The sequence below is a fragment of the Lynx canadensis genome, chromosome E3 (genome assembly GCF_007474595.2).
Source record: "Lynx canadensis isolate LIC74 chromosome E3, mLynCan4.pri.v2, whole genome shotgun sequence".
Classification (NCBI taxonomy): domain Eukaryota; kingdom Metazoa; phylum Chordata; class Mammalia; order Carnivora; family Felidae; genus Lynx; species Lynx canadensis.
In genome coordinates, this window is record NC_044318.1 from 32451969 (window position 1) to 32477315 (window position 25347).

The window sequence follows — 25347 nt, forward strand, 5'->3', positions numbered from 1 at the left end:
GGAGAGTTTCAAGGTGTCAGAGAAAGCGAACCAGTGAGTCCCCAGAAACGGTCCATTTCAGTGCTACCACCAAGAAGTACTGTACTGGTCGAGAAACCCCAAGAAGCCGCAGCGTAAAGGCTCTGCCCGTTATGCCTTGTGCCCTGTGGGATCAGCCCCACACCCCACCAGTGACTGCCATCAGGCACAGGAGCATCTGTCTCAAAGACCATCGCCAACATGCATGGCAAAACCACGCCCGACGTCAAGCAGCTGAGCCGGGCCGGAAGCCTCAGCATCCTCAAGCGGCGGTCCCGATTCGAGCCCCACGCGCCGCGTCCCAGGGTCCCCCAGAGCTGAACGACACGGCCCAAGAAGGAAGAGGCTGCGGCGGGGCGGGAGAGGGAGGAGGAAGAAAGGAAAGCCCCAGGGCAAGCTCAGGTGCGGCTCCTGGCTGCTTCCGAGGGACCGCTGCTGGGTCGGAGACCCGCCCCCTGCCACCACTGCGGAAGCAGCAAGCTGCCCATTTGACAGGTCTCATTCCTATTTTCTTCATAATTGTATTGCTGTTTAGTTTAGATTTGAGACTATAAATTATACACATAAGGGGAAAAAAAAAAAAGCCCCGGGAAGGGAACTGGTTCAATTAACCTCGTTCCTTTGGGTGAGGGAGGCATAGACGCGTTCTTTGGGGGATGCTGATGCCTTTTGCGTGCGGGTTCAATATTGGGGAGATCTTCACTCCTGGTGACAAGGGGTTAAGATAATTAGAATCAGAGTCTTGTTACTAGAGGATATGTTTTGATTATTAGATCAGATGAAGATAAGGGAGCGGTAATTTTGGAAGAAGTATTGCCAAATTGTTTCATTAACTGCACCGTATTAAAGAATTCCCCCAAGATACGGATAAAGAACATTAATTTGTGAAACTGCGTTTCATTTTTTTTTTTTGAGAAGGCAAACATTAAAACATTAACTGATTTAGAAGAAATTGCTCTATAATAAAAAATGTAAGGTCTATAGCCTCCCTCTCATAGTCAAATGCGGGATTGTATCTGAGTCAGACCCCTTAACTGTAACAAAGGAGAGGAAGGCAAATTATCTAATAATAATGCCACTGCTGGGGTCAGAAATGGCTATAACATGAGAAAATTAAATTTAATCTAGAAATAAAAAATGAGTGCTAGTGCTCACTGGGCAGGCTGATGGGAGAGTAAGAAACTCAGAAGAAATAAATGCCACGGGCTGATGGCAAATGTGACCGGGTCCTCAACCCTCTCCCCAAAGTCGGCAGGACCGGCTCTTCCGAGGGGCCCAGGCACCCAGCGGTTCCTCGGACAGTGAGTGAAATCCACCCCGAAGGGGCCAGGAAGAGACCAGGGGGGAGGTACGGTGGGGGCCCTGAGTCAGCGAGGTCAGGCCAGTGAGCTGACGGGAGCACAGAACCTGTTGGAAACTCGGCTCCGGGTCAGAGACACGGTCGTGTGCTGGGAAGGAAAATGTCAGTTTTTAAAAAAAAATCCAAACGGGCCTAACTACGCCCTGGAAGTACTTTCTATAAGAAAAAGTTTTCCTGATGTTTTTGTATAACTCATCTGGACGTACTGCATTTAGTATACGGACGGCTGTGCTCGGCCGTCATTTATGTGCTCTGCACACACATGGCGGGGCTGGGCGGGAGGCCCGGGAGGGCATCGCCCAGGCTGGGGAGGCACGGTGGAGCGGGGGCACATCTGGCCCGGGAGCTGGGCCCACACGTCACTAGTCCTGTCACTTAGCGTCAAACAAGCTACCTCCGAGGCCCCATGGCTCTCTGGTGCACCACAAACCTAGGGTGCGAGGATTACCTTCACGTTACATTAGCTGCAACAGGCTGGAAATAAATCAAGTGCAATTATTTTTAAAAAGTGTACTAAAAGGTTGGCAGAGCTGGATGAACGAAGGGCACGTCTGTGCAGACAGCTTGTGACCAACCCTTCACCAGCAAGTGCACAAAGTGGCAGTCTGACATTCCGGGCTGGGAAGCATGGCCACGGGTGGGCGCGGGATGGGGCCTTCTACCAAGCGCTGCCTGCAAGGGATGGCCCATCGAGGGCAGTGCCGTCCAGGCAAGAGCTGGTAAGGGTTCAAAGGCACTCTCCCTGCCTTGGGCCCCAGGACCCTGCTTCTAGCTCCCTCACGGAGGTTCAAGGTTGCCCTACTTGCGGTCAGTTCCAGACAAGATGCTCTCCAGAAACATCTGACGGCCCTGGTGCACCCAGGCTTCTGACAGACGTGTCCAGGGGATCCTCACTGTTCCCACAGGAGGGAAAAACGCTTGTTGACGGTTGGAGTTCAGACCAAGAAAAACCTAAGCGGTCACTTTGGCTTCCTGACGGAGAACAAATTCTCACCGTGACCCGTGCAGATTGCAAACATGAGATCTACTCATTGCAACAGCCAAGACAGGGCAAACGAATAAGGTGGCTTCTGGGACAAGGGCTCCCGCCACGGTCACTACACCCGGCACGTGCCCCCGATGCCGGGGACAGAAGCAACCCACTGAGGGGCTGTGGGTGTCAGAGGGGAGCCAGAAGCGCTGCGCCAGGCCCCCCCCCCCCCCCACCCCCAGGGCCGTGTGCGGAGGAAGGCGGGGCAGCGGGCAGGGGCGCGGTCCAGCCCTCCCTCGGCCCGCGGCCCCCTCGGCGCCCTTACTTTGAGCGTGCTGTTCTTGGCACTCAGCTGCTGCTCGAGCTGGGAGATCTGGCTGGCCGAGTTCTCCCGCAGCTTCGTGAGGCTGGCCTGGAGTCTCTGCACGTCCTCCACCAGCTGGGCGATCTCCCGCTCTTTGGCGGCCAACTCCACTTCCAGGCTGGAGCGGGTCAGCACCTCTATGGCCTGCTCCTGCGGAGGAGAAAGGAAATGACAAAGCCCCCCGGGGTTCGGGCAGGGCTTGGGCAAGAACACGCAGGTGGAGGGATGCGGATGGTGAGCTCAGGGTGAGGCGTGACCTCCTGCCTCCGCCCGGACCCGCCAACACCCTCCCTGCACCACCTTCCTGTCTGCACGGCAAATGCGCCTGGATTCGGCCGGCGGACAAGGATTTACTGGGTGCCCAACAGGAGCCGGGCGTACAGTGAGCACAAGGACGACGGTCCCTGTGGTTACGTAGCATCCAGCCAGCGGGAGGAGGCTGGGCGTGCGAGCCGCATCAGATGTGTTGGCTGATAGGGGCGCCTGGGTGGCGCAGTCGGTTAAGCGTCCGACTTCAGCCAGGTCACGATCTCGCGGTCCGGGAGTTTGAGCCCCGCGTCAGGCTCTGGGCTGATGGCTCGGAGCCTGGAGCCTGTTTCTGATTCTGTGTCTCCCTCTCTCTCTGCCCCTCCTCCGTTCATGCTCTGTCTCTCTCTGTCCGAAAAATAAATAAACGTTGAAAAAAAAAAAAAAATTAAAAAAAAAAAAAAAAAAAAAAAAAAAAGATGTGTTGGCTGATAGCATAAGCGTGTTGGGCGGCAACCAGGCCATCAGGAGACTGAAGCGGGGGCGGGGCCCGGGGTCAGACTTGGGCTAGGTGGTGGGGTTTTACTGATTTGCGTTTTTTTTAAAGTTTATTTATTTTTGAGAGAGAGCGCGCACGTGCGTGCAAGTGGGGGAGGGGCAGAGAGAGAGAAAGAGACAGAGACAGAGACAGAGACGCCTAAGCAGGCTCTGCACCACCAGCACAGAGCCTGACAGGGGGCTTGGACCCACGGACCGTGAGATCATGACCCGAGCCAGAATCAAGAGTCAGAGGCTTAACGGCCTGAGCCACCCCGGTGCCCCGGCAGTGGGGTTTTAATAAGATGGTCAGGAAAAGCCCCGTTGACATTGTGACACCTGTGCAAAGATCTGAATAAGGTGACAGAAAGGGTCCAGCTGTGTGCTGGGGGCATGAGCGGGGGAGGGGCAGACAGAGAGGGAGGGAGAGAGAATCCCAAGCAGGCTCCACACTGCCAGCACAGAGCCCGACGCGGGGCTCCAGACCCACGAGCCGTGAGATCATGCCCTGAACTGAAACCAAGAGTCAGACGCTCAATTGACCGAGCCGCCCGGGTGCCCCGACTTCACGGGGATGGAAAACACTAGCGGCTACAGCCCCAGCCGGCAGGTGCAGCCAATCCATCCCACGCACGATGCGCTGGTCACCGACTTCTCACATTGGGGGACAGCCCGTCGTCAGGGAAATAACTTTTCATATCTACTGCCCCCTCCCCAGGAAATTAAGGACTTTTGTCACTTAAGAATGTCAAGTTCTGTGTGTAAAGGAGTGACTCTTTTCTGTTTCTTTGGTTTGTGTCGTATTATAAAGTGGGTTCATTTCCTCCTGACTTCTGGCAGACGTGCACATGGCCCTAGCGAGCGTCTTCCCGCCAGCTTATTTAAAGGGCGCGTGCTGTCCAGATCAGCTCTGTCCAGAGTGTGCTCCGTGGCCTGGTGCCAGCTCACAGACTGTTGCTGATACAGTGAGACACGCAGAGAAATGCAGAGTGAGCATTTAGAAACTTGTACAGCAGTTCGCCACGGCTGTGACGCTCTTACTGTCTTTTGTAAAACCATCGGTCTGCAACGGATCGGCAGTGAATAAGCAAACAAGCCGTCCTTGGCCACAGAGAGTTTGGGGAGCACCACGCCAGCCAACAACCAAGGTCAGGAGCCACGGGGACCCGAGACAAGTCCTCCTGGGCAATGCCAGGGGTTAGGGCCTGGGACACCAGTGACAGGAACACCTGGGAGCCGTGAGAGGGAGAGGCGGGGGTGGAGGGTTGGCAGGAGTTGTCAGAAGGAAGAGGGGCTCCATTTGAGGGTGGGGGCACCACAGGAGGGCAGAGAGGTCAGAAAGAGCAGGGACAGGGCATAAGGGGGAGTGACTGATGCCGAGGCCAGCTTGAAAAGGACCGAACCTGCTGCCACCTGATGGTGACCGACTGCTCAGAAGGGTGGCCAGAGGCGCCTTGAGGTGGTGGGCTTGGGGACACAATGCAAGGGATATCTGGGGAGGTCAGACTTATGGGGGGTAAAGACTGAGCCACAATATCTAATTTATTTATCAATTTTCCAACCTGAGGGATGCCAGCCATAACAACGGTTTCGAGTGCTCTTAGGGAGAGCTGGTAAAACAAGCCACATCGGGGGATCCGGGATTTTAACCGGGAAGTGCAAGTTCACAGACCAGGGATCAGTGGCTCACATGATATGTGTAAAAACAGCAGCTCTCACTGCTGAACCTGGATTCAGGCTGGGGACCTGGGGGCAGGCAGTCCCAGAGGGCCATCTACTCAATGCCAGGGTCCTAGTCTGGCCTGGCCACAAGCTGGCTGTGTGAGACCTTGGGCACATCAACTATGTCTCAGGCACCCAGGCCAGATTCCTCATTCATAACACAGCCAAAGCCATTTGTGTCTTACATAAGCTAAATGAGATGAGATCATCCACCCAAATCAGTAAGACCTTGGAAATGAGACAGAAGAGAGCATTCTACTTGAAGCCCAAACGTGGCTCACTTCCTGGCTGTCCCATCATGAAGACACACGGGAGATAGGAAGAAGCAGACAAGGGCCCAGGAGACGGTCACAAGGAGGGTCAGCACTGCCGGCTCCCTCGTGTCCATCTGGGCCTCGATTCAGTTGCACCCGAATCACTTGGGGGCTTCGGAAAATGTATGGGTTCTGGGCTCAACCCTGGAGACACAGGCTCAGGGAGTATGGGGTAGGACCCAGGAAACTCCCCGGCGAGTCTGATGGGGTTCAGGGTCAGGACCCTGGCTCGGACAAGCCTCTCAAGGAAGGAACAGAAACTGACTTCTCCAAGTCTGACAAGAGGCCCGGGTGGGCACCACAACCAGGTCCCCAGAGTCTGTCCCAGCAGGGCTCTGGGCTTCCACGACCCAGAGGGGGTCCTACGCTCTTCACGGGTGCCAGGTCTTGGGGGTGGGGGCTCTGACAGCTCAGGAGCCAGGAGAGGATGTGAAAATACTCTGCAGAGTCTAAAAACATTACAGGGACTCCCAGGTGGCTCAGTCGGTTGAATGTCTGACTTTGGCTCAGGTCCCGATCCGAGGTTTGTGAATTTGAGCCCCACATCGGGCTTTGTGCTGACAGCGTGGAGCCCACTTCAGATTCTCTGTCCCCCTCTCTCTGCCCCTCTTCCACTTGCACCCTCTCTAAACTAAACATTAACAAAATAAACATTATAAAAAGAGGGTGCCTGGGTGATTCAGTCAGTTAAGTGTCTGACTCTTGCTTGATTTCAGCTCAAGGTCATGGTCTCACAGTTTTGTGAGTCTGAGGCCCATGTGGGGCTCTGGAGCTGGCAGCACGGAGCCCGCATGGGATTCTCTCTGCCCTTCCCCCACTCACGCGGTCTCTCTCTCTAAAAAAAAAAACAAAAAAACAAAAAAACCCAACAACAAAAAAACAACTTAAATGAACATAAAAGCAGAAGCTATTGGTGGAGGACCCCAATGAGTTATGTCCCTTTGAACTCCGTTCACCTCCCCTCTCTCCCCAGCTGCCTGCGTCTGAGTCCTGGATAAGCTACATAATGACCTCTTTTCTCCGGCGGCCGTTTCCATATCAAATAGGGATGAGATGCCAGAGCCCCATGCAAGACAGGGAAAATCAGGGAAAATCGAACTGTGAAACGAAGGTGCACCTAGGACCCGAGACTCAGAGACAGATGCCTGAACCTAGGCTAATACCTTACTTACATTTACTCCCACAGGGGAAAGATGAGGCCACAGGGACCTCAGTTTTACTCCTCTTTCCTACCGACCCCCCTGTATTTCTGCCAACACCAAGTGGCCAAAGTAGGCAGACTCCATCCGGTAGAGTCACCTGGTAGGTTCGCCTGCCTGATGCGTTTTCTACTGTTATGGTTTGTTTAGGTTCAAGGGGTGGCCTGAGGTGGTGTCCCAGAGCCCTGGACTAATACTGGTCTATAACTACTTGACAAAGGACCTGAATACGTCCCGTCTCATTCAACGCACACGAAGAAGAGTAGCTTGACGTGGGGGAGAAAGAACGCGTTCTGGAGTCGGACAACTTAGGATCAAGTTCTGCTTGGGCGTTTTCTAGCTCTGTGACCTTGGGTACATTACTTAACTCCTCTGAGCCCGTTCCCTTACTTGTAAAACGAGGATAATAAAACCTACCTCTAATGACTGCGGTGTCTTGAGGCATAAACGAGACAACCATATAAAGCCCCAGTGAGGCCCCTCACGCAGAGCTAGAGCTCGCCGAGAGACGGCTCACCTTCCAGAACAGGCGATTCCGTTAAGACACCCAACGGATCGGTTTTGGCTTTTGCTAGATCTATAGACTCTACTGTTTCTCTGCCGAGTCCTGCCAGCCAAGCCCAACAGATATTTTCCCGCTGGCCCCGTTTCCTATGTTTGCTCCCCGACCGGCTGGGGCTGGAGCTACTGGGAACGCACACCCGGGGGGAGCCCTGGCAGGCCCGCTCCTGGAAGGCTGAACCAGAGCCATGTAAACACTGCACTTAGCCCATGATGAAGTGTTTAAGCGCCTCAAGGACCCACAACTGACTCTACCTGCAAAAACATTCATTTCCTCCTGAAATGTTTTGGTTGCTACAGTCCAGGATGGTGCCAGAAAGCCCTTCAATCAAAAACCTTTAGCTCAGGAGCCCCGTGTAGACACGGAGGATGGACAGCTTTCTCGAGAGAACCCAAGGTGACCACAGAGGCTGAGAGACGCCAAACCGGCTCCTTCCTCGAGGGCTTCCCCGTGCCTCAGCGTGGCGCTGGGTCCAGGGAGGTACACTTGGATCAGGGGACGGTGACAGAGCCCGTGGGACACTTCAGGTAAAATTAATATCAGGGTCCGTGAAGTTGGGATGGCCCCTTGAGTGAAGAATTTTTCTGTTTTCGGAAACGCTTAGATCATGTTTTAGTTAATATTAATTAATTAATATTATGATTTTAAGTGATTTTTTTAAAATGTTTATTTCTGAGAGAGGGAGAGCGCGCGCAAGTGGGGGAGGGACAGAGACAGCGGGACAGAGTATGCGAGGTGCGCTCACTGATAGCTGAGAGTCCAATGCGGGGCTTGAACTCATGAACCGTGAGATCACGTCCTGAGCCAAGTCGGACATTTAACCGACTGAGTCATCAGGCGCCCTTAATTAATTAATTTTAAAAATTAAACGTTAACTTAAGGAAAGAATACGAAAACCCATTCTTTTTTTTTTTAATTTTTTTAACGCTCATTTTTTTTGAGAGAGAGAGATGGAGTGTGAGCAGGGGAGGGGCACAGAGAGAGGGAGACACAGAATCCGAAGCAGGCTCCAGGCTCTGAGCTGTCAGCACAGAGCCGGACGTGGGGCACGAACCCATGAACTGTGAGATCATGACCTGAGCCGAAGTCGGATGCTTAACCAACTGAGCCAACTGGGTGTCCGAAAATCCATTCATAAAAAGGGGTCCTAGCACTAAAACTAGGTTTGCTCCTAGGGAATAATTTTACAAAGACCCAGTCGAGTCCTGGCTTAGCCCCTGCGGGGCCCAGCGTTCTGGGGCAAGGGGTTCACAGTCCAGAACTTCTGCTTCCTCATCTAGGTAAAGAAATGAAACACCCGCCTCACAGGTGAAGTAGAAGAATGGCTGTCCGACCGACGTGTGAGTTATCACAGCAGCAAGGCTCCTGGTTAGACTGTGTCCTCTCTGGAAGGGCCTGGCCCCCCCCCCCCCCCCCAACCCCCTGCTCTCCCACCGTCCACTGCGGGTCCTGGCACACGGCAGGCACCCTGTAACTCTTTGTTAAAGAAAAGGACACTTATAAGCATAATTCACCCACCACAGGTGACAGGAGCTGAAGGGCCTCAGGGCCACTCACTCCTACTCTGCACACGAGGACACTGACGCTGCACAAGTTTGACTACCTGAGGTCTGTGAGTAAACAGGTTACGAGTCAGCGCTTTGAACCCAGGGTTCCCGGATCAGAGATGGTGAGGCCAGCCGCAGTAAGAGGAACCGTTGAAGCCGAATGACACAGATTACAGGTCAGGCCTTGTTCTAAGCTATTTGCTCGTAAGAATGTCCTGGAACCCTTACAAAACCAGTGATGAAACCCAGGCTCAGGGAAGGCAAGTTCCTTGCCCCAAGTCACACAGCTAACAAAATGCGGGTCTGACCCCAGGGGCGTGGCTCCGATATCCGGGTCTTAATTCCGTGCTGCCCTAAGTCACTGCTCAGAGCCAGAAGGCGAGAGCCTGTAATCTGATAGGTCCAAGCTGCCTTGCTCGAGCTGGGAAAAGTTCCGGCTGAGAACAATTTTTACTAATCTTAGAAAAATCCAGAAGCAAAGAAGGGACCGAGACGAGTGCCTCGCTCCTTCGGAATGCTGGCACTTCCAGAGAGATTGTGGCCATTACGCAGACTCAGAGCGCGTTAACTGTGTTATTACTTCTTTGGGCCGCCCTGCTCATCGCCAACTGTTTTCTCACTCTGGAAGGACACATCGAGGTGGAGACCAAACCTCCAATTTTCCAATGTGATTCTGGCAAGGCTCTTGTTTCACACCCCCACCCCCCTGCCAGCCGTCTCCCCACAGGCCTAGCCAGGAAGGCACTCCCTCTGGGAGTGAGGGGGATCTCCCGCCTCGGCCTCTACGCTGGGCTGGCGACCAGGTAGCACTGATGCGCCATCGGCATAGTCCTTCCTCTGACCCTAACGAGTCCCGTCCCCAGACTGTCCGAAGCATTCCCGACCAACACAGCACCGGTTCAACTGTTTTCCCCCAGATGCAACATTCGTGAGCAAAGGCAAGCAGCTGTAGCACAGAGGTGCAGACGCGAGGCGCACAGAGTCCCCACGGGGCCGGGCTACCCACCACGTCCGGCGCCTTCTGGATCTGCGAGGCCAGCTGGAGAGAGTGGTTGGCCGACGAGAGCTGTTCCCTCAAGGTCTCCGCCTCTCTCTGAGCCACCTCTGCCCTCTGAAGGAAATGAAAAGAGTGAGAAGAGAAAGTACATTCAGTTTAACAACTGACAATTATTACAAGAACATTCATCAATTCATGCCTGACTGACTATAATTGATTTTCCTAAACACTCAACCTAATAAATGCTAGAAAAAAAACATAGAATGTGATGGATTTTTATTTTAAACAGTACAAGGAAGAAATAATTGAGCGATTATGACAGTAATTTAACGCTAGGAGCAAGGAATCCCCTGCTGATACTAATGCTCCGGCCCACTGAATTTCCCAGACTGAATAAATACAAGTGGAAATAGAGTCTTTTGATTCAATTTCTCTCTATTCTCATAGACCAAGAAGATTTTATTGCAGGATCACTCCTGGGAGTAATTCTCACGGGTAAACAGTGAATTAAAGACACTTTGGCCGTTCTCTTCCTAAAAACACTCACAATGTTGTGGTTGTTTTCCTTCGGCAAGTATTTCCATAAACGTCCAGGGTGTAAATGTCACTTCTTTTGTGAGGTCCAGGCTTATTTCAACACATTTAACCCTTCACCTGACCAAGCCGGCCGAGGCCGGCACCCCCAGGCAGCCGGGGCAACCCGGGGCCGCAGGCGGGAGGGCGGCCGGGCCCACTCGGGGTGAGGAGCCAACCGCAGGAAGGGGGCCGAGGAGGAAAGGGTGGACCCTTGTGCTCTTTGCAGGTCATCCCCAGACGAGGCGACCAATGCTACCGGATGGCAAAGCAGGATTTCCCACCGGACGAGACCGGGACACGCCAGTGCCCGCCGCCCGCGAAGGCGCCGGGGAGCGGCGCAACCGGGGCAAGTTACCTCTGCCCACGACGCCTCCACCGTCCCCGCCAGAACTGGGGACACAGTCACCTTCTCAGGGACCTCGCGGGGATTAGCGTCCGACGAAGTATACTGTGCTCACAGCTCATCCGCAAGCGTCTCGTGAACGGGCTCGTCCCGATTCTACAATCGCGAGGCAGACGCAACTCTGAGCCGGGGGGAGAACGGCAGGCAGTCCTGGGCGTGCGGGCCGGGAGATCGCGCGCCGCTCCTTTCCACCGGCCTCACGTCGCGCCGACAGAAGAGATGAACGAGGAAAGCCCGGCCGAGCAGGGCTATTCTGTGTGTTTTCCGATTCTGCGGCGCGACAGCACGTGTCAACTAATTGCTGAAAGAACTGAAGGGAATCGGGGAATGAGCCCGATCAATGGAGCTGGCGGAGGGAGGGGCGGACGGGTCCGGCGGCCTGGAGCGGTTCTCTGACGCACGATCGTTCTGCGAAATCTATCTCTGCGCGCAGACAAATTCGGGTATTTCTAACGGCAACAGAAATTGGTGCTGATGGCCGCCTGCCTTGCTTCTCCGGGGGCGCCCGGAGCCTCACCCCATCTAATTCACATGGCGCCTGGCCAGGCCCCGCTGAGCTCACACAGCCGCCGCCCACGCTCTGCTCCAAACAGAATCCGGGACGGCCTGTCGGGAAAGGCGACAACGTGACCGGCGTGGCGACGATAGCAGGGGTGATTTCTGGTTCACTTTCTGCAGAGAGTCTCCTCTTCAGCGAGGAAGAGTTCCAGATGCGCCCCTCCGAGTTTTTCCGATAATCGTGTCGTTCCTACTGAAAAGTTTTCCCTTCCTTTTCTGGTAGGCAGAGCCCTGGGGCATAAAATCTCCACGACTCTGCCAGGAATGAGGTGTTCTTTGACACGTTTCTAGTATCTCTGACTAGGAAAACTATTCCTTAGCCGAGTGGAGAAGCTGTTCCCGGAGCAGTCAGTGAGGCCGCACCACCACCCTGCCCCGCCTGGGAGTGTTCTGGAACCAGCAGAGCTCAGGCAGGCCCGGGCGACGGGTTCACGGCAATGCTGTCATACGGGCATTTAGCTGCCCCCCGCTCCCTGCCCCCCAAGCTGGGCGGCTCATGGAACAAGGGATCTGGCTGTTGAGGATTTTCTCCTCGGCTTGTGGAATTTCTCCAGAGCTTCTGCACCTCGTTCTGTTTCCAAGTTCGTGTGCAGAGTCACTCTGTGGCCTGTCCAGGCTGGTCACGGCCTTTTCTCACTTGGCTTGACTTGGTTACTTCAGGGCAGCGTCTTGACAATTTGGAATTTTTAGGATTTGTTTAGGATTTACGCCCCGAGGACATCAAAAACAACACAACACAACACAACACAACACAGTTGAGGTGGCTTGTGCAGCTAAACAGGCACAAAGCAGACTGAAAAAAAAAAAGAAAAAGAAAAAGAAAAAGCAGGCCTAAGAGCAGCTGAAGGCCGGAGTGGGAGCAGCCGGGCGGAATTAGCTCCTGCAGTTGGAAATTCAGGCCCATCGCCGGCGCTGAGACAGAAAAGAAGGGGCGCTGGGCTGGGTCAGTGCCGCGCGATCACCTGTGTGCAGGGCCTCCGTCTTCCCGAGGACGGCGATCCAACCGGATGAAGGGTTTCTAAGAACCGGCATCAGCCATGGCAGGCGGGAGGCGGTGGTGTTTTCTGACCCGGAACCCCAGACACGGAGCCGCGGCTGCCACGAGACCCCTGACTCCCTGTGTCCGGTGACGAGCTCCCTCGCTCCAACCCGCCCGGCTCAGGCAAAGCTGCGGGGGCGAGGCCGCGGTTCTGGCTGGCAGATCACCCCGGGGGTGACCGAGGGGCCGCCCTGTGATGAGAACGGCGCCTCGCCAAGCCTGAGCTGCTCCCCTGAGACGCTTCCTTTGCTGTCTGTTGCTTACTTTCGGTACTTCCCTGGGAGGGGAGAGTAAACACCGAGAGCACAGGGGACAGCGAGGGAGGAGGTCACATGAATGAATGGGGACACGGCCCGCATCTGCCGGTAACCTGGATACAAACACAGAAGCAGCCGCCTCACCGGCTCTCACAGGCCAACGGAGGACCCAAGAGGTAACATGAGCCAAGGGCCTAACAGTGCCCACCTTGTGGGGACAGGGGTCTAATCAAACAGGAAAGATGACCAGACACTGTAGGCGGTCTTCAGCAGTCCCTTGGAAGGCGGGAGGTGGCTTGAAGCACTTTGTTTCAAGATTTCTTCTGTCAGTCACGATACCAGAAAGAAGTGACAATACCCACGCGTGTGACACTGGCTGGCCCAAGTCACAGCTCTGCGTCTTGGGAAGGGCAGCCCGAACCGTGTGTCCGGGGTATCTCCTCATCCTAAAGGAAGGCCTAAGGGGAGCCCCCCTCCCCCGCCCCCGCAGCTCCTCAAGGGCTCCTGAAGGGCCCCATAAGAAAGCTTTTCCCTAAGCTCCGCCCCTGAAGTCGGACACATTAGAATGTGAATATACGATCCTGACAGCTATTTCCAGATCTTCAAGTCTGAAAAATTTGATTCATAAAATGTGGAGGAGAGGCATGGCGGGGTGGGACAGAGAGAGCGGGCGAGGGCAGAGCCCCGGGTGGCTGCGGCTGGTGGGGCCAGCGAAGGCTCGTGGGAAGGGCTGGCGAGGCCAGACACAACCTGGTGTGGGACGCAGGCTCCAGGCCCACGTAAAGGCGGCTCTGGTTGGGCGTTCTCTAGGGAGGCGTGTCTTCTCCTCCCAGTACCATGGTTGAGACAAGCTGGAGTCCAATCCGTTTCCCAGTTTAGCTATTTCAGGTGTAGCCTTTGGGGGTCCCTGGTTTTCAACAGTGGTGGTGGTGGTGGGTGTCGGATCCAGTGTTCTTCCATCTTGGTCCCGGTCTTTGTGTCTCGTCCCCCTCTGTATGTGTCTCCATGAAAACCCAGGATCGGGGCCACCAGAGATGAGCAAGTCTCTCCAGTGACTGAGCAGCCACACGAGCCGGCAATGGACTGAGCCTCCAGGTAGACCCACGGCTTCCCAGAGGTGGGCCCTGGATCGGAACAGGGGTCTGTTAGCAGGCAGCCCTCCTTGAATTACTTTGCTAAGGCTGCTGGAACGAATTACTACAAATTCAGTTGATTTTAGCAACACAAATTTATTATCTTTGTTCGGAGTCTGCACTGGGGCTCACTGGGCTAAGATCAAGGTGTGGGCAGGACTGGGTTGCCGAGGCTCTGGGGGAGAATCTGTTTTCCTACCACTCCTTGCTTCTGGAGGCCACCCAGACTCCTTGGCAGTGGCCCCTTCCTCCATCTTCAAAGCCAGCCTATCACCCTGACGTGGACTCTTCTGCCTCTGGGGACCCTGTGATTATACCGGGTGCACTCACACACACCTGGGTCATCTCCCCACCTCAAGATCAGCTGTTAACAGCCTTAACCCCCGCTTTGCCAGGTACACTAATATATTCACAAGTTGTGGGGTTTGGGAAGCAGCATCTTTTGGGGCCATTTTTCTGGCCACCATGCTCAAGGGCAAATAACCCCACATTTGGACAATTTCAAGGAGAAGGCAAGCTCTCCTGGGAGATGACCTCTCGGCCTGCTCCCCACAAGGCCCTGTACTCTGGAGGGAGGGGATAAAAGAGAGGCGGAGGCTGGCAAGGCCAACAAGTGAGCCTTCCTATGGGATGGACTCCATTGCTTTGGAAAGTGCACACCAACCAAAGTCATCCTTCTGGGCAATACCCACACGCGACTCTGGAGAACAGCCAGAACCCCAGAGGTGACCCTGCTTCAGTGGTTCTGCAGAAGGGAAGTCAGAAAGGTCCTCTATACACCAGACAGGAGACACTTCTTGCCATGTGCCCCAAGGTGGCCCTGTGCTGGTGACTGGAGTCCCTCTGTAGACCTACCTAACTCTAAGACTCCTGTATTAGGATGAGTTAGAAATGGGTTACAGACAGCGACACTAGGGAACCTGTCAACCTCAAGAAAACTTCAACGCGGCGAGGTAACACTGTTAAACATCACACAACTCCCAACCCAGCGGCCTATCCCTTGTAGATATTAGTTTTGCTCCAAAAGACCCAAAGGCTTAGCTAAAATCGTAATAACAATTCTGAGGATACGCATACTACCTCCTGGCACACCCACTTATTTTAAGTCTAGGAACTATAGTTTCAGAAACTTTAAATACCTGCAAAAATGGCAGAATCTTATTAAAAACAACCTAGAATTACAAGGGCCATTATGAGGAAGGATCTAGTTAGATAAGATCATTTAAGAAGTGCACTTGAAAGTCAGGGCCCCCAAATCAAACAAACAGAATAGGATACCAACTGAATTGTTGAGCAGAAGCCTCCGAAATGCTTCCAAATTCCAAAGTGGCTTCACCGAGAGGTTCATTGCAAGAGGCTAGTTAATCACGGAACACAGGTTTATCCACTCTTGGCTTCCTTTTACGGAGGAACCAAAGGTATTTGGGTCTACCGGTAAAACACGTTTTGTGCTACACTGAAAAATTTATGAGAAAGTATGCTTCTAGAAATTATACGTTGCATTTACAAATCTGCTGAGCCACAGAATGCTGATGTAAAAGTTCCCAATAACTTCTTCATTGCCACTAGAAATGAAAAGTTTCTAAGGGTTAAAAATTCTAACATATGTAATTAAGCTACTAGAAATAATAAAGGAAACATCTCCATAGGTAAAGAAAGTAAGAGGTGTGTTTTTACTCAAAGAAGGTATGAGGAAAGGAAAGGCTTTTGTGTTGAGGGAAAAGAAAGAAATTTTGGCTTAAAGTGAAGCTGTTTATTTCACAATGGGAAAGAGGGAAAACGTAGGGCAAAATCTGAATGTAAAAGAGAATGTTGTAGATTTGTGGAAAATAAGTCTTTGGAAAGAGATTGTCATGGCTGGTCAAGCCAGCTATGATTAGAATAAGTTTAATAAAGTTACATGGCTTTTAACATCAAAAGTAATACGGTGCAAAATTACAATTTGGTTTTCTCTCTTTTAAAAGGACAATGTTTGGGGTGCATGGGTGGCGGTAAGTCGCTTAAGTGTCTGACTCTTGATTTCGGCTCAGGTCATGATCTCATGATTTGTGAGATTGAGCCTCATGTTGGGCTCTGTGCTGACAGTGTGGAGCTTGCTTGGGATTCTCTCTCTCCCTCTTTATCTTCTTTATCTTTATCTTTATCTTCTCAAAAAAGATAAACTTAAAAATATTAAAAAAATAAAAAAAGAACAAAGTTTTCTTGAACTATTGGTTGCTCTTTTTTTAATTCTTATTGTTTTTAACGTTTTTATTTACTTTTGAGAGACAGCATGAGCAGGGGAGGGGCGGAGAGAGAGAGAGGGAGACACAGAATCGGAAGCAGGCTCCAGGCTCTGAGCTGTCAGTCCAGACCCCGATGCGGGGCTTGAACACGAACTGTGAGATCATGACCTGAGCTGCAGTTGGACGCTTTACCCACTGAGCCACCCAGGCGCCCCTGGTTGCTCTTGATAAGATATTGTAAAAGGCTCTTCCTTACCTTTTAAGTTATCTGCCCGGAAAACAAAGATTTTGTGTCTTGTCAAAAATAATTTCCTGGGTCTTTATTATTAGGTCTTTGATTCCTTAAGAAAGCTGAGTCTTCTCTATTAAAAGAGCTAAGGTTTTATTTATTTATGTGTTTATTTATGTATTTATGCATGTATGTATTTATTTATTTTTATTTTTAAACAACTATTTAACTTCCTGCATTTGCCTTCAAGGTCTTCAGTCGTCACTGTGGTTAAATAGATGAGTAAATATTGTGTCACCGTGACCTATGATCCTACTTGACCAAGTGTTTTAAAATCTTTTGATTTTTTAAATAAACTTCTAAGAATCAAATGCTAAATGAACCCTTTAAAAAAAATGTTTTTTAATGTTTATTTATTTTTGAGAGAGAAACTGAGTGCAAGGGGGGAGGAGCAGAGAGACAGGGAAACACAGAATCCAAAGCAGGCTCCATCCAGGCTCTGGGCTGTCAGCACAGAGCCCGATGCAGGACGCCAACTCACAAGCCACAAGATCGTGACCTGAGCCAAAGTCAGATGCTTAACCGACTGAACCACCCTGGGGCCCCTAAATGAACACTTTTTAACTTTCAATTAACTTTGAGATTTTTCAGAGAGGCCCTTGGACATCTCAACAGATTTGTTCTCTCACCTTACAAAAAGGGAGATGTTAAACTACCTTGGCTTATTTGGTATGTTAAATCACAAAGGAAGTGTTGTCAAAATATAATACTAAACCTTCTTTATTTGTATAGGTATGTAAGAGTTGCAGAAATTGCAGGACATTCCTAGAAATCTGTTTGTTCTGGTATTATGTCATGATTCCAGTTATTATCTTAAAATGTCATACATCACGGAAATAACTACAATTCCTTATCAAGTGAACTCTCAGCCGATCTTTAACAATGGACACTTTTAAGTCTCTGTCATTTACAGAAAGTTACTGTCTTACTCAGATGCTTTTGCAAACGTTTTCCTACAAAAGTGTCTCGTCTTCACGGGGCTTCATGCAAAGAACTTTGACAAGTCCAGATTTCAGATAAGTTCAAGGTCATAAAACTGAACTGGGTAAGAATCTTCAGAACTAATGAGGCAAAAAAAGAAAAACCGAATTCAAGCAGAATGAGGATTAATAATAAGGAAATGGACCAGCTGAGGAGGATGACTGTAATTTTTATGACTTCCTGTTTGAAACACTGATGTTTCGTTTTTCCAGATAGAAGGAAACTTTTCTCGCACAGCAATTTGGTAAAGTAGACCTTTGTAAACAAAGATGAAACATTTACTTTTTCTCCTGAGCTGATCCCTCTGGAACTCAGAAACTTTAAAGTTTTCTTTTCATGGCAATATAATTAGTTATTTGCATAAGTTCAATGAGAACGTGTTATCCTTGTAACAGGACACAACTGGAAATATTGGCTGTATTACCAAGGCTTTGACTCACTTGTCATATTTGAGAGAGACAGGCCTAGACTCAGATATGACCAGACAGCTTCAAGGAACTGAGGCTGACTGTATGGGCCCAATAAATAAAGCCCCTTAAAAAAAAAAAAAAAAAAAAAGTCAACCTGGTACTTTGCTTACATGGTTCTAGCTTTGAAACCATGGAGAAGCTTACGTGGTCGGTCACTATTCTCGCTGCACTTAATCAGGCCGAACTGAACGTAAAATTACTTTTGCTGGGATTATCTGTAGCGCAAAAAGAATAGGGGTAATCGCAGAGAGAAAAATGATGCTTGCACCTTTGTAGGTATCAGATTCTAATCCTGTTAATTGTCTTTGAGGTTTTGTGATAGACCCGAAAATTGGACTGGATCCTGAATACTTCTGGTTTCCTCAAGTATCTGACCCTGACTCTTGAAACTAACGTTTCTAATTTTCTCCTACCCTTCTGATTTGGAATCATTAGGAACAAAGACTGCCCCTGAGGGAGATCTGGAAGCGACTAGGCCAGGTCCTCCTGTCTGGATGGCAGCCAGGGTCTAGGGACCTGAAGCTTCCCTACACATCTCACAGCTAAAGAAGGCGCCCCCTGGCAGCTGGTCTTGTAGGATCACTGGAGATCCTCTGCATCAAATGACTGGGGAGAGAAGCAGTGGACATCTGTGTAGACTGCTTCTGCCCAAGATGCTGAGTGGAGACCTCAGACTTTAACTGAATGTGAAACTCTTTTTTCTTCCTTTTCATTCCTGGATCTGGCATTCGTCTGGGGAGAAAGCACCATCATCCCTATCTCCTAGGCCATTACTGGGTTGGGGGCGGGGGGTAAACCTTTGCCTTTCAGGCTGCTGGGTTTGTTATAAAAAAAAACTCCTACCTGGCCATTAATGGCGTCACCTTAGTGGGAATGTTTTGTGCCCCGACAGGACTGATCTCTGTCTGGGGGTGGTTACCATTCTCCCTGGGCCCGCGAAGGCCTGGCTGGCTGGCACATAACTGGGCAGAGCCTCTTAGGGTTATCGAACGTGCCCCTAACTGTCTACAGACCGAGACACCTCATTGGTCAGCCCCTGAATTTAGAGTTGGGAAGGACCCGTTGGGAGGTCTCTGTGAGTCAGGATCTGCTTCCTTCGGCTGGGGCCTACTACCCTGGTTAGCAGTAAATTCAAATGATGCTGTGACCAGGAACCTCTCCTTACTCATGAAAGTACCGGGCACTCTGCTGCTTAAGCAACAACTGCTCAGCAAAGATCCTTAGGCTCTCTGGCCAAGGTTGTTCTGATAAGAGAATAGGCCTTGATCACGTTCTGGCTGAACGAGGGGTCTGTGCTGGGGTCAACATCGCTTATGCACCTGGAGGAACACTTCAGGGAAAGCAGAAACTCACTTACATAAAACCACAGTGGAGCAAGCCGCCAGGCTTAGACAAGCAACTCTTTCAACAGGATCTCTCTTTGACTTCCCTGATTTTGAGTAGTTTGGGTCTTGGGGACCACAGCTCCAAAGTGCATTCCAGACACTGGGAATTCTCCTGCTTCTAATAATCACAGTAACTTCCCTGGTGCGCTGTCTTCCCTCAAAAGTTTTAAACGCATGTCTGAAACCATGAACCGCCAAGCAAATGATCTCGCAAAGACTGGAATGAATGTCAGGAAAGGAACGAAGAGAATGACCCACTAAGAAACTGTGAGCCTGAGGTCGTGACCCTGTGACCACCATAGGAATTCTGCAAAAACCACCATGACCTGGGAATGTCGCACAGATCAAAGCTGCGAGAACGACAGAGTGGTGGCTCAAAATGGCACTGACGCCTTAAATTTCGATCGCGTCTCTCAGGATGAGGGTCTGATCGAAAGGGGGGAGTTTTGCTGGAGCACCTGCATGGCTCAGCTGGTTAAGCATCTGACTCCCCATTTCCGCTCAGGTCATGATCTCCCGGTTCGTGAGTTTGAGCCCTGCATCCGTCTCACCGCTGACAGTGCAGTCTGCTTGGGATTCTCTCTCTCTCTGCCCCTCCCCCCGCACTCTTTCAAAACAAGCAAACATTAAAAAAAAAAAAAAAAAAAAAGGGAGGAACTGTTAAAAAAGAGACAACAGGCCCCAAATGGAGTCCCTTGTGCCAAGCCCCAAGTCAGCAAACCAAGACTGAAGATCTTAACCTAGCTGCAGTGTCAGCCTCTCCTGGGAATGTGACCTTTAACCCGTCAATCTGGAATTTCCTGGTCAGCACTAGTGAGGTCATCTGCCCACGGACAGGCCCCTCCCGGCCCCTGCAGGAAGGTGACCTTGCCTGAAGCAATCCACTCTTTCCTTGTCCTTCCCTTTTCTGCCTAGAAAAGCCTTCCATTTGGCACAGCTCCTCAGAGCTCCTTTCTGCCTGCTAGGGGTGCCGCCCGATTCATGAATCCTTGGGTAGAAAGTCGGTAGGACTGAGTAAAAAGCCAGAAAGGTCTTTAAAATGTCCTCAGCGAATGCGTTTTTCCAGCAGTGTTCTCTCAGGTGTGTGAATTACTACCCTCATTCTATAGATGGGGAAACACACTGGGAGCCTGGGGGTTCGTTCAAGGCCGCACGGCTGGGAAACGGTGGGGGGGGGGGGGATCTGGGACTCCAGCCCAGGTGTTCCCCGCTGAACACAGAAACCCTGGTGGAAGAAAGTGCCATGCCTTTCTTGTGGCTCTCTGCAATCTTCTCCACCCTTGACTCTTTGCCTTGGTGAAGATGAACCGGGCTTCCCAACTAGACTTTGAGGGGCGGCCCTCACGGCGGGGCAGTCTCCTCCAGAAGGACCAGGCGGGTTAGCTGGAAGAGGGCCACTCACCGAAAGGACGTCCTCGCCGCCCCCCCCCCCCCCCCCCCGGGACTCTGTGCGGCTGGCCGCTCGCACCAGAGCCACTTGCAAGGGCTCCCAGGTGAAGGCGCAGCTGGCCAAGTGACAGAATGGCGGAGGCCCCAGACGGTTTGACACGGTCGCGAAGCACAGAGTTGTGGCTTCTTGTTCACCACGAGGTCTCGAAAGTTCTGGACCCTCACTGCCCCCTATTAAGGCGGAGCACTGATGCAAGTGCCTTGGAGTTTAACAAACAGGTGTAAGCGGGACCTGGGGCCGCCGGCCGCCGACAGCTCTTCGGCTTTTCCACGATAGAAACACGAGCGCTTCAGCGATAAAACAGCGTCAGGTCTCGGTAGAACATTTTGACTATAAACCTGGTGCAAAAATAATGTTATATGCCAATGAACTAGGAAATTGCTCCTCCTGGGGATCTCCCTTGATGGGAAAGGCGGCCGAACCAGATGTCTGGCTGCGCCTGCACGGGCGCGTGGCTCCGGCGGCCCCTCCTCCAGCCCCGCCGCCTCCTCTCCGCTGGGACCACCTCAGCTCAGGCCCGAGTCATCGCGGCCCGGATGTATCACGACAGCTGCTCACGGCTCTCCTGGCTTCCGTTCTCTCTGCTCCCATCCGTTCTCTGATGTTTCGCCAGGGTGATCCTTCTAGAACGTAAGTCCGACCCCTCGCTCCCGGTGATTCTCCGCCGTTCTCCGACAGAGCCCCTCCCCCGAACCTGGATCTAGACCCCCTCCTGGGGGCCCACTCTCCCACCCGGCACCCCCTCGTCCTAGCCTTATGGAATGGCCTGGAACCCACAGAGCTTGCCGCGCCCTTCGGTGCCACCTGTAACACCGTCTTCCTCGTGGCCACCTGGGGAATTTTTCTCCTTGTCAACCCGTCAAGTCGTCGAGCGCGATCCCTCCTTCTGTTCCTCTGTGTCTGCTCCCGCACCTCACACCCTCAGTGAGGGCTGGCCCGCATCTGCCTTCACAGCTCTGGTGGCAGGCAGCTCCGGGCACCTCTGGAGAGCCAGGACTGAGAGAGGGCTTCTCCACGTTGGAGTAGGTTCCCTCCGAGGGAGCCTCCGAGCTTGGCCTCCAAGCCTCCGAGCTTGGCCGTGGCCATGCGTTCCAGGCACACTTTTCCTCACAGTGTGGTTTCCAGGATATATGGGAATTCCCTGGGCATGGCCGGACTGCTGGAGACCGATGCAGAGACTCTACCTCCTTCATTCTAGAAACTCTATCTCTATTAATGCAGCCTCTTGGCAGCCACATCATCAGGCTACAGCTCACCCTTAGTTGTCGCTCGGAACTCCCCTATACTTCTCCCGTGCCCACCACGCTGGTATTTCCCTAGCGCGGGACTTTGTAATTCTCCCGTCAAATCAGTGCTACTTTGGCAACTGTGGAAGCTAACGTCGATCTATGGACCTACTTCTTATTTGGGCGTTTTAACCTCTAACCTTCAAAACACTCGTGCAGAGAACCACCAGTTCTCGTTCCCTCCCCTTCTTTCTCACGTTATTAAAAAAGGTTTAAACATTAAAAATTTTAATGGTGGTAAAATACAAATAAAATACACCATCTTAACCAATTTTTAAGCGTATGCTTCAGCAGTGTTAAGAACTTTCACGTTGTTGTGTGACCAGTCTCCACAAGCTTTTCATCTCGCATCTTAGTTTGCAGAGCTCATCTCGCTTTTTTCCTTTTCTTTTTTTAAAGAGATATAAGCAGTTAAGAGACTTGCCCGAGGCTACATGGCCAGCAAATACCAGACTCCCAGACCTGAACCAAGTGTCACTCTGGAGTTGCCCCGTTTCTCCACAGTCCTGCCTCGTGTCTCCCAGGACTGAGATCCCTCCAGGTGGCCCTCGGCACTTTCAAGTGCACCGACCCCGCCAAACTTCTTCAGTTCCTGGGGGCTGCCTCGGAGACGGTACGAGACAGCCAGGCTCGATACCCCCAGGACGAGGCTCTCTGTTTAACAAACTGGAGCCTACCCTAAAGTGCCATCGAAACGACAGGCACGCCCAAGATGGGCCCAGGAACAAATCTGAGATGTGCAAATGGCAACTGTCTCGCGGAGAAGGTCAACTCTCTCTAGCAACTACTCCCGAGTTAAGGTTGCTGCAAAGTTGAGCCGTGCTGTGTAAAAGCAAAGGGGCCAAAGCAAATTCGTTCAGCAAATAAAGGTAAACAAATGCTCAAGCGCCTTCGTGAGGTGAAGCAGAAACAGCGCCTCACAGCAAGGAGTTGTGGGGGCGGGTGCGTTGGGAGCTGGGACGGTCTGCAGGAAAGGCCAAGTGAACGCCTGGTCCCTCGTCCCTGGCTCTGGGTGTGGCGGTGAGGAGCACGGGCCCTACCCCTGGCTCTGTGCCTGAGCAGCCGTGACCTCAGTTTCCTTGTCTGTAAGATGGGAGTCGTAACAGCACTGACCCCGGCGGGCTGCCGTGAGGGTTCAGCGACTCCGTTCATGTGAAGTGCTCAGAACAGAGCCAGGCACAGAAGAAGTTACTACTAGGATCAGGAGAACTAACGCACGAAGATTCTAGCTCGGGTGACTCATTCCGTGCCTCTCTATTGCGTGCCTTCTATGGCCCAGGCCCAGGATCCTCAGCGGTGAGTCTGAGTGCGCAACGCCGAACCCGCACAGTTTCCTTCCAGAATAAAGGGCACCCACAAATCCCCGGATTGCTCCCATGCATGAACGGACTTCCGTATTCCAGTCAGATTCCGGGGTGTTTTTACTGGACAGGATGGACAAGGACACGCTTTCCTGAGCACGTGCCAAGCTGCGGGCCAGCAGTGCCAGCCGCCAGGAGGCCGCCGGCCTGTGGAACTCTCACGAGGTGGAATGCGGGGACCGCAGATCTGGGGAGGGTTTTCATCCTATGGGGGGCTGCACCTGCCCAGGCCACCCGAGGCAAACCACTAAGCTCTCCTGTGCTCTCGGTGTGGCTACCCCGCTGTGAACTGAGAGGGGAGAGGCCGCAGCCTGTGGCCTCCTGGGGCTGAGATCCATCCCAGCTCTGGGCGCGTCTCCTCGCTCATAAAGGAAATAAACAGGAGAGCCCTTCTCTCCAAAGCAGCAGCATCATTTGTGAATGTGGAATGTTTTACTGCTCTGTGGAGTCCCCGGGGGGAAGTCAGGGGTTCTGCAGGGTGGCCCAAGTCTTTCCAGGCAGCTGAGGGTTTAGAGCCCCCCCCCCCCCCCCCCGTACCGTGTGGTGTTCCTTTCCCGACACGGTGCTGGGTACTTTCCCCAAAGCATCTGTGACGACTTAAATACCAGGCGGGAGGGGGCTGTGCATCCAAAGGCAGAGGTAGAGACCTCTTTACGGTGCGAGTCACTGCGACAAAGTCTGGGGCATGACGGCCGCCACGGGAGCCGAGACGGATGTTTGAGGGATTGGTTAAGAAAAAGGACCAGCAGCGGCCACCCTGAAGTGGATTCTCAGCACGGAGTCTGGGGCGCTGGGACCACACCAAACACTTTGCCCAGGAAAGCACTTCTCAGGGCATCAGAAGAAGCGTCGACATGGACAGTTGTTATGTAAAAAAATACAAGAGTAACTGGCCTGCTAACTCAGAGAGAAATGTCTTACAAGATGACAGAAATGGCTATGCTGTGGTGACTTTAAGTCCGAGGCCGTGAAGCATCCTACCTGGTTTGCTCTTTCAAGGTCCGTCATGATCATTTCAATTTCGTCGGCCCTGGAAAGGTGAGAGAGAGAGAGAGAGAGAGACCGCTGTTAGTTGGCAACGGGCGGGCTCAGGGTGACCACGGCTCCCAGCTGGGCACAATGATCCGCCGTCACACAGGCCAGAGTCCCTGGCGCTGGGGAAGCGAGGGGTTGTGTGGACCTGCCCATCGGGAGGAGGTGTGCTTGAGTTGTGGGGAAGGCCGCCCTGTTCGTGGGTGGGGGTGGGGCTCCCAATCTCGTCAGGGAGACAGAGCCAGGAAAAGATAGGTTAAGATGTGTCCTTCCAGGAGAAAAGGGAACCCTCGTTGGGGTTCAGGGCCCGCTCCGGCGGGGGACCCCCGACTCCACGCTCCATGTGGGCCGGAACCCTCTGTCGCCTACCGGCCCCAGTCTCCTGCTCCGTGCTCTACACCAGGTCCTGCCATGAGGCTGTGCCCACCACCTGCCCTGGCCCACCCACCAGCCCAGGGCCCCGCGTTCCGACGGCAAACGCCACTCGTGGGCCCGCAGTGAGCCTGTGCTGTCTCCCTGGCTTGCCCTCTGCTCCTGGGACCCTCATCTGCTTCTGCCCCCACCCCCAGCACTTCCCAACCCCTCCTAGCTGCTCCATCTCAGGGGAGTGGCAGGGCTTTGAGTTTACAGGTTAGAGGTGAGGTCCCCACGCACTGGGAGCGGGGTCTCCTTCACTCTCATCCCTGGAGCTTCACAGGGCTTGGCCTCGGGCCTGGCTACTCCCTGGGGCAGCTCAGGGCACCCGTAACGGGCCCAGCTCCGAGAGGGTTCTTCTGTCCCTGAAGCCTGCCCGTCTGGCCCTAACCACCCACCCCTAATACGAGGAGTTAGCCAAACTGTACTCAGGCCCTGGTTTTTGCTGTTTGCTGCATCTGGGCTCCCTCTGGCCCGGAGGCTTTTCCAGACTGCAGTGGAAGGAACACTGATTTGAGGCAACTGTATCAGCGCCTAGCCGCCTGAATGGGGTAACCGATGCCTTGTGATCGGGTTCAACGCTCTTTATAAACCTGTTTGAAATAGTATCCTGCTTTCAGATCGGTCTGGAAAAAAAAAAAAAAGTCCTAAG

General features: G+C 52.6%; 1 protein-coding gene across 14 annotated transcripts in view; it reads right to left on the reverse strand.

Annotated features, from left to right (window-relative positions):
• The window catches only part of CUX1 (cut like homeobox 1), a 377703-nt gene that overhangs the window by 84003 nt on the left and 268353 nt on the right, over nt 1-25347 (reverse strand). For 12 of the 14 annotated variants that reach the window (XM_032591662.1, XM_030300236.1, XM_030300230.1 and 9 more), the window contains 3 exons: nt 24231-24279; nt 9846-9950; nt 2674-2862 (listed from right to left, as the gene is read on the reverse strand). In XM_032591662.1, coding sequence (XP_032447553.1) covers nt 2674-2862; nt 9846-9950; nt 24231-24279 — 343 coding nt within the window. The remainder of the gene's footprint in view (nt 1-2673; nt 2863-9845; nt 9951-24230; nt 24280-25347) is intronic. The other 2 variants (XM_030300237.1, XM_030300225.1) reach the window with 1 other exon arrangement.